This window comes from Hordeum vulgare, chromosome 1H (assembly GCF_904849725.1).
Source record: "Hordeum vulgare subsp. vulgare chromosome 1H, MorexV3_pseudomolecules_assembly, whole genome shotgun sequence".
Classification (NCBI taxonomy): domain Eukaryota; kingdom Viridiplantae; phylum Streptophyta; class Magnoliopsida; order Poales; family Poaceae; genus Hordeum; species Hordeum vulgare.
In genome coordinates, this window is record NC_058518.1 from 512394490 (window position 1) to 512403635 (window position 9146).

Here is a 9146-nt window from a genome sequence, read left to right on the forward strand (position 1 = left end):
TTGGGAATAATCAAGTGGCCAGCAAAGCAGAAGTAGTGCAGCAACAATTACAAAAAAGGAAAACCAGATCTTGTGAAGATATAAAAACAGCAAACACGGAGATCAGAATCATGGACGTACAAAAGAAAAACTGCAGGAGATCAGAATCATAAAGGGAACACTAAGCTGATAAAATCCGATGGTTCGAGGTACAGACTGGAACCAATCCTGAATTGTTTACAGGTACGTTTCATGCTGTTCGTTTCTTTATGAAGAACAGAGAATAAGATCAATGTCATCATCAGGAAAAGAAATGCAAACGAAAAAAGATGAACAGGTAACAGAAAAGAAATGGAAAGAATTCTCATGGCATTTCAACTTTGAAAATGGCCAGTACAGAATGATCTTATACATCAGGAAAAGGCATTGAGATATGCCATGTCCAGTTGTCCACAAGGAGCAACATGCTCATAGGAATAAAAGAAGAAAGAAATTTGCTCTGCCTTCTAGAAAAAATCATGCCATCTACGATACAACACTCTGTTAATATCTACTCTTGTCAGCGCCATTGCTTCGCAATCTCCTCATCAAGCATATGGGTGGCCTGCTGCCTGGACCTATCATCCAGATTGATATTGCTTGCCAGTAAACTTCGTAGGGCTCGCAGTTCGTCTGGGCTAGCTCTCTGGAAGAGCCCCCTCAGAACAATACTTGGCGGATTCTGAGGTAGGGTATGTTGATTACCAGTGGCAACATGAGGCCTGTATCTCCAGTACTCTGTACAGATGCGATCTCTATCCCGGACCTCAATTGCCTGTAAAGGATTAGAAGATAAGTTTACTGCAAAAATACCAGTGACCTATGGCTTCAACAAACTAACATAACTGGAAAAATCTTTAGTTAAGTGCCAATCGTTCATGCAATTAAGCAATCGTGAAAACTTAGCACCTGAATTAGGTTTTTTGACCAATAACTGCAAACTTTTGGATTATCATAGAAGAGCCTGACATATCACCTACACTGTTTGTTAAGACATTCGTTTTTATGGAGAGCTGTAGGGGAGGCCCTGGTAGGATTGTTTTATTAATAATAAAATATTATTCTTTATAAGAATATGTACAAAAAATTTAAGGGATTATCAAGTAAGTACAAGTCAAACCCCAAAGAAAGACATTACTGACAGGATTAGTGTTTGGACTCATCCCTAATTATATGTAACTGCAGGAGCAAGCCTTTCTTAAAACCAGTCTACCAGGATAGGAAGCTGGGGATAACATTTTCAAAATAATGGTATTTGTCCCAAAACTAGGAAGCTGGGGATAACATTTTCAAAATAATGGTATTTGTCCCGAAACTAGTCAAGTGAATGCCAAGCACCAATGTCTCACCCGGACTATTTCTGGTGATGAGAGCCCAAACATTTCAAGACCATCGATGGATCCTGGAGGCTGCGGAGTCGGAACATTAGGCCTTCCCATACTAAGTTGCCTCCGTATTTCCATGTTCAGCCTCTCTCTGACCATGTTCCAGCACTTGGTAGGTGATACATTGATGAAAATTTCACCTGGGCAGTTCTCTACAGTAACCTGAAAATGCATCAAGTAGTAAGATATCAACGATGCTGAAGAAGAGTAGATAGTATAGTAGGTATAAAACTGGAATTTACCATAAATAGAGGTCCTTGCAACCCAGCGTCTAATATTTCAGAAAAGTAGTATGCCATTTGAACTGGATCCACAATGCTCCAGTATTTTACTCTGCTCTTAAATCCTGCATTTACAAAGAGATGGCATGTTAACAAAAAGCAACAAAAAGATGAAACTGCCTAAGAGAGAAATCATATACGAAGAAACAATCTGGCTAATCTGTAACATTTTAATGGGTAAAGGCAGCAGCATTCAAGGATGATAACAGAAATCCTCCATTATTGACCGCAACTGAAAGATGTATCAAACTATTAGCCAACGAACCTTTGGGGAATATTGTTTGGCCTGAAGACCACATTCTCCCTGATAACACAGTGCCAATTTCCAGAGGTTCAACAGAGCATTTGAATCGATGCACGACATTTGCTATGCGAGGGCCCCTCTGTGGACCTCCATTCCTGCTGTGCATTTCCAGAGCAGGACCTCCATTCCTGTTGTGCATTTCTGGAGCAGGGTGTGCTACGGCAGATGGATGGGTATGTTGTGCTGCGGAAGATGGATGGGCATGTTGTGCTACAACAGATGGATGGGCATATTGTGCTGCGACAGATGGATGGGCATGTTGTGCTGCGGCAGATGGATGGGCATGTTGTGCTGTGGCAGGTGGATGCCCCCTAGCTCTAACCTCTACGGCCGATTGAGATTCAGGTTTTCTTTGAAACCATCCATCGTTTGGTTGCTGATTGGAAGTTAAATTTCCATGATGGACACTGGCTGAAGGAAAACTCACGTGTGGATTTTTAACACTAGAAGGGTCTATGGGTACAAAGACACTGCTTGATGCTTCCTGTGACACACTTGGTGTCCATGAAACATTTTGGTTAAACTGCTGACTCGACACAGTACGGAGCTGGCTGTTGCCTTTCTCAAGCATTATTGTGGCCTTAGTCTCTGGTGTTATAAGTGCATGATGATTGTCCGAGTGACAGAGAGTTGCATTAGAGTCGGATGCAATCAACCTGTGAGAAGTGTTTGAGCTATCTAAGGGCTTCATGTTGGTTCCGTCATGAATCATAGTAGGTGACCTGGTATGATGCTCAACAAGTGATGATCTATATTCTCCAGCTTGTAAAGAAGATTCTCTACCCGCTTTCAATACTGCCAAGCCATGCACACTCTTCGTGGATTCACTTGAAGCATTGAAGGGTGTTGTCACAACATCCGAAGAAAATGATTGGCTGGAAGAAATTGGTAAGACGGATGCAGAGCTTTTCTGGTCTCCAAGCCCTCCATTATATTGCAATCTGTTGGTGTCATTGTTTGTTGGACAAGATGGCCCATCCTTCATGGAGGGCTGCTTTGATGGTGAAACATTTCCCAATTTCCTCTGCTCTACAGAAGGGCAGGCATTATTAGCCTCTGGACTAGCTAAGCTCGGCATCTTATTTTCTTTATCTTTCTGTTCGTTGCAAGCAAGGGATGGTACCAAGGATACTGTTGATGCCTGTGACATGTAGGACCTTCTTGGGCCATCAGTTGATCTGCGAACAGTCTTGGAATCCTGGACCTTTTCTCTTTTGACACATGAGCTCAAACTTAAGCCAAGATCAGAGACACCCCATCTGTGAACAGCACTCAACTTGCCCCCCAAAGCATCAGCCAAGATATTAAGCTCATTGACATCATAGCGGAATAGGAAGAATCTTTTGTCCCAGTCACATGAGCAAAGTTGCTTTGCGTGTAACAGGCAAGCATACTTCTCTGGGCAGCATGGACAGCCAGAAGCAGAAAGATGCAAATCGTAGTAGCAAAAAGCACACTCCCTATCAGCGGAATCAAACTCAGCATCCATTTTCCTAGACTGAGATGGGGAACATAGATTTTGCCTTTGCGCCAACTCCGTCTCGATTCGTGCCTAGACAGATAAGTTGTAAAAATATAAGATTCCATGTTTAACCAAATTACAAATTATTATTGTCACTGTCATTTACCTTAAGTGATTTGCATATAGTGCTATCAGGTCCACATACACTTTTCCATCTCAAATTATCAGCAGTATTCCTCTTGAGGAATAGGATATCCCACTGAGCTCTGATTGCTTCTCTTGCAGCCCCCAACAACAGCTTATCATGGGAAACAGTAATTTTCCGAGCTTGTTCACGATAAAGCTCTACAGCATTCTGTCCAACTGGCAACCAATCAATAGGTGCCACATTAACAGCTTCTGCACAATTGAAGCCACAATTGAACCCAGCATGGTACGCTCGCGGGAATGTCAGGACAAATTCGCCCTCACGCTGAACACAACGATAGGCTTGTACTCCTTCAGATTTTAGCAGTGATGGTGAAAATTGAGTAACCTGCATGAGAAGTTGCAGCTGTCACTAAAAGATCACCTTAATTACAAGCAACGGTTACCTGGGACTAGGTAGACTTTGAAGTAGTGAGGGTTCTAACAAGAGCTGGCTAGCCAACTATCTGTGGTGCTGCCTAAGCCCCTAGATGACTTCTCAAAGAAACTACCTTACATGCATGTTCTATCAATGTGTTAGCATGTTTTAGTGTTTTACACAAGGAACAAATGCAAAGCAGAAAGATTCTAGAGAAGCATGTAAGTTGGACGTGATTCCCTGGTAGGTAGTGATAGCAAGTTTGAAACATAGTCAGAAAAGGATGGATACTATAAAGATTACAGGCCTTCTTGTACAGCATAGGAAAAATATTAAACTAATAATTGCCAGTCAAGAGAAAACACTCACCAGGTTGTGAAGCAAATCAGGTTGCTCCTCAAACAAGTCAGGTAGATGTTTCCTCATTGCAGATTCCAGATTCACAGCATCCTTTCCTGGAACTCCATACCACATCTTTGGGGCACCCCAATGCAAGTAGTTTAGCGAGTATAAATGATGATCTTCAACATGCTGTTTAAAACACAACATTGCAGAGTAATCTCAGGGTGCGATCATATAGAACCAGCATAGTCTAAACGAATAAGCACAACAAGAACACGGTGATGAATCCATGATAGGCAAGCAACATCACAAGCTTCTTACCCAGCAGAATGATGAAAAGCACATGCCAACATAGACCCAAGGCACCAGAACACCAGAAATGTCACCACCCTCAAAAGAAAGAACTGAGCCCTGTAGTCGAGGCAAGTTGTTTAGATTCCAACCAGAATGTGCATACTTATCCTCAATATCTGATTTTGTCTCAGGAGGTAACTTTGGAAAGCCACTGCCAAAAGATCCCGTCTCCAAATCAGCGCCATAGATCACCTGCAATATACACCTTCCAATAAGTTAAGAAGCAAAATGCAGGGCAAATAGTTTTGAGCACTTACAGCGGCAGAAATGCAAGTGCTGTGATTATGTAAGACTGCATGCAATTATGTAAACCACAACACAAAACTTAAGTAGGAGAACTCTGAATAACCATAATCCATGACACATATATCACAAACTTATGATTTATGCATGTGAGTTTTCTGAAGTTCGAATTAAGCAACGAACTGCAAAGGACATATGTGTGCTTTGGTAAACAGAACCCAATACCTCTATCTCTTCTGTGGGACTTTCCACTATACGCCAATACTCGCCTTCAATATCTTCCACTGATGGCAGTGAATTCATAGATGCATCTTTCTTAAAATACTGCTCGCTGAAGTAATCTGCATACTTCTGAAATTTCTGCAATGTGAGCTCTGGTCCAGGTTCAAATCCAAATCTCTTACTGTTTTCTTCTGGCTCTGAAAGCTTTCTCCGCTTCTTCATCATTCCACCTCTTGTGCTCTTTTTGGATGATGTGCGGTTTTGAAGCTTGTCAACCTTTTGCACCCGTGTAGAAAATGTTGAGTTTTCCCACGTACTCTTCTCTTTAAGAAGGCACGGCGGCTTCCACGAAGGTGGTGGAACAATACGGCAAATCCCATATGGTTCTGCTGTTGGCCGTATGCTCTCAATATATTTAAGGGTATCTTTGAATTCCTGATACACCACAGGATATATATCATAAGACTGGAGTATGCAAATGATAAATTTAGTAAAGCAACAGTACTACATAAAGCACGATACAGCAGTTAGCAACAAGATGTAAGGTACCTCCTCAGTAGGATGAAAGACAGGAGCCTCATCAAGAACAGGTCTCCGTGCACCAGCTGGATTCCAACTTGCAATAACCTGCATTATGTGATATCACATAAGCCACAGTTTCATACAAATAACACGCAATTTGGCAATGAATATGAACCTTTTGACAGTCACTGCATGCTGCACACCCCCGAAAAACTCCTTTGGGTAACTGCTGTCTGCGTCTCACTAAACTTGCAGCCGCCTGCCAGAAGAATATTTTGATATTGTGAGAATGCGTTAAGATCATAGTGAGCTTCAGTTGATTGGAGAACAAGAGTATTAAATAAAACATTAGCAAGTGCAACCTTTTCTACTACTTCGACATCAGAATCTTCGTCTGACATACTGTCAAAGCGGCTGTAGTCTACTGGAGGCCTGTTCCGCAACGATTGCCTACACGTATGGCTCCCGGAAGTACTACAGTGAGTGTCGTTTCGGTTCTGAGCTGAATGGGGCTGGCCTTCCAGGGATTCAACATGTTTCTTCTCATTCTGAAATACTTGAGCAGGACTAGGATGAGCACCAACAGGTTCGGCGTTCTTCTGGATTCCTTTTCCTTGCAATGCAAACGCAGCAAACGGTCCGAATCCAGGTGGCGGTCCAAATCCAGGTGGGACTGAGGGTTCAGGATCCTCGCCGAGTGAGGTAGTTATGCACTCTGTTCCCATCATCACTGCATCAGAAGAAAAACATACACTTGAATCAGGACATATGTTATCTCAGAGAGATCACAAATATTTGAGCTGAACATACAAACAATGCCCACAAGTAACAAACCAAGGCAACAATAACCATACAAGAGCTTAGCAGCTTTTAAAATAACAAAATCAGGGTGGTGCACATCTATACATCCGCATCATGTTGCTGTTGAGCGAGAAGCCCAGCTAAGCTCAAGCGTTGAACCAACCGCACCATCATGAAAGAAAAATACAGTAGTCCTATATAGGCAACAATAAGCCACCAGAGCTGCAGCTGCTGGCCACAACGAGCATTGCCGACGAGCAGAGACATCGGGCTGTTAACCCAGATCGGCCACCGCAACAGACACGCAACATAGACAATAACAACACCATAACAACAACTAAAACTGGATCTGTGGCTGCTGATGGCTACACAAAGAGAGGGACTCTGGTGCGTATTGCAAGCATGCATCGATTCAGACCATCAACAGTGTATGCATGCAGATTTATAGATTTTCCAGAAAAGAATAGAGGCAGGGTTAGTTAGTGTCTGAACCAATACGAGGGATGGGATGTGCCCCCTTCCAAATCCAACAGAAACAATAGGAACATGAAGCAAAGCTAAAGCAGCTTCGGAATCGATCGAACAAACCCTAGGGAATCGGCCAGATGGAGCAGCGGCCAGTGTGGGCTGGATGGGTAGCCCGTACCTGCCGGATTCGTCCACAAGGCCCCCGATCCACCCCCAATCAATCCAGATCGGGGAGCTGCCCGACCCGATTCGCCGAGAGGCTCCGGCCGCGCCGGCCGGCGTGGTGGGCGGCGGAGGCGGGGCGAGGCGGCGTGGGGCAGAGACAGGGGGAGGGGGAGGGGGGGATGAGGTCGGTGGTTGACAGGTGAGGGGGTGGTTCTCCCTGCCTGTCTTACCTCGACTTTTGTCCCAAAAAAGAAAATACTACTGTGCGTGGGTATATGCTTGGACACCACCACCACCATGGACGGAACCTCGAGCGAGCGAGCTCCGAGAAATTTCCATGGCGGATTCCAGTCTAGCAACAAATCTACAGACCACACATGGCAGATCTACTGCAGATAACACCTAATCCACCCAGATATTTATAAACAAACAAATAAAATAAAAGCAGAAGGGGGAAGATCCATCCCCCAATCCACCCAGGAAACTAAGATTAAGCAGGAGGACAAGGACGGGATGGGATGGATTTACCTACCGCCAGCAGTAGGTTCGTTCTTGCTGCCTGTCAGGCCCGGTTCAATGGTCGGTCGTTCATGGAGAGGTTGTTAGGTTTTCGGCCGGCGCCAGAACCAGATCGATGGATCGATGATGGTGAGGATGCCGAATCCGGGGAGGAAAGGGAAGGAAACCCCCGGAGTAGAGAGTAGTTGCAATCAATTACCAGTTGTTGTTGTTAGTTTTTGTTGTGTTGTTTCTTTGCTTTCCCCAGCCACAAATCCGAAGCCCCTTTTTTGCTTGCTTGCTTGCTTGTTGTATGCTTGTTCCTTGCTGTGGGAGAGGGGGTCATTTATGGCAGCAGCCAGCACATGCACAGAGAGGGGCAGGGCTATCCCCTCCCCTCCTCCCTCCGTCTCCGTGGTGGTGGATTCCACCACCCAGCCCACAGAAAAGCAAGCCCATAGAAGAGGTAAGGCGGTGTTTCTTTTGACGGACTTTTTGGTGTAAAAACAGAAGAGACTTTTAGAAACTAAAATGGGGTATTTGAGACTAAAGGAAGAAGTCCCTATGAGAGGGACTTTTTTTTTGCTCTTTTCTCCTTCTCAATTTCTAAAGGTATGGCATCTACAGCCGTACCTCCTATTTTCTCCTTCTCAATTTCTAATGTCTGAAACGTTCATCCGATCGGTGCCTGATAAAAAATTAGTGACCCAACCAGACTCCTCCATTTTATTCCTAAACGACCGGACTGGCCGGCATTCCTTGAACCTGTCTCAAATATGAGGACAATATGAGGGGTCACGCCCGCGCTTTCAACACGGTCCCACATACAGCGACTCGAGAAAACCATCATCGAGCCTGTGTCGACGAGGAATTCGCCTGCGTCGTGCTGCAGTTGTTGCCCATGTCGCACATGAGCCCGCCCGTGCCGCACCTCCCCCGTAGCTCACGCCCTGCCAGTGACATTGCATGCACCGCACCTGAGCTCGCCCGCGTCGCGCTGGAGCCACAGCAGGCGGCCAGCGCCGCGTGCAGCCGCCGGGCGTGCCTTTTCTCCCGTTCGAGTGCAGTGCAGGTGGCAACTCTCTCCCTTTGCGTGCATGTTGCAGCCTGCGCCCGCGCATTTGTTGCCGGTCGGTGCCCCGATTCGGAATGATGTTGTTGTTGTGCATGTTCTACACATCTCCAACGGTGTCGCACATAGAGTGTTCGATCAAATGTTTGTATAAAACAACAATAGTGGGGGTTCAAAGTAGGGGGTGTGATTATTTTGCAAGAAAAATGAGGGGTCAAAACAGACACGCCCTGACACTAACCGGGTGCTTTCGTAGGCGTTTGAGGGATGAAAATAGCCATGTGTGGCTGTAGATGCTCTAATTGCACAGAATTATCATAATTGGAGCATTTCGAGCAGATTGGTACCAAGGCTGGTAATTTTCGCAGTTCAGTACCAACTCTAGGGAGAGGCGTTACAAAAAAAGGCTAAAATCGGTGTTTACACGTATTGACAGAGAAACTG

At 44.9% G+C, this 9146-nt stretch overlaps 1 protein-coding gene across 2 annotated transcripts; it reads right to left on the minus strand.

Annotated features, from left to right (window-relative positions):
• Positions 1-331: 331 nt before the first annotated feature.
• LOC123452400 (lysine-specific demethylase JMJ703-like) lies at positions 332-8006 on the minus strand. 2 transcript variants are annotated; one of them, XM_045129051.1, is made up of 12 exons: positions 7665-8006; positions 6061-6428; positions 5874-5957; positions 5726-5803; positions 5180-5611; positions 4679-4903; positions 4385-4546; positions 3617-3985; positions 1950-3540; positions 1646-1749; positions 1368-1565; positions 332-793 (listed from the first exon to the last, which is right to left on the minus strand). In XM_045129051.1, the coding sequence occupies exons 2-12, from the start codon at positions 6424-6426 to the stop codon at positions 539-541; spliced, it is 3864 nt and encodes a 1287-aa protein (XP_044984986.1). In that variant the 5' UTR covers positions 6427-6428; positions 7665-8006; the 3' UTR covers positions 332-538. The 2 variants fall into 2 exon arrangements, with proteins under 2 accessions (XP_044984986.1, XP_044984993.1); XM_045129058.1 differs by having other exon boundaries at positions 7661-8006.
• Between the last annotated feature and the right edge of the window lie 1140 nt (positions 8007-9146).

Bases quoted from the DNA above. Each gene is read 5' to 3' on its own strand.
- LOC123452400 (XM_045129051.1), bottom strand. From the start codon at position 6,426: ATGATGGGAACAGAGTGCATAACTACCTCACTCGGCGAGGATCCTGAA. The intron at 5,804-5,873 runs GTTCATATTCAT...CACATAATGCAG, and splicing joins CATGCAGTGACTGTCAAAAG to GTTATTGCAAGTTGGAATCC. The intron at 794-1,367 runs GTGAGACATTGG...AATCCTTTACAG, and splicing joins CATCACCAGAAATAGTCCGG to GCAATTGAGGTCCGGGATAG.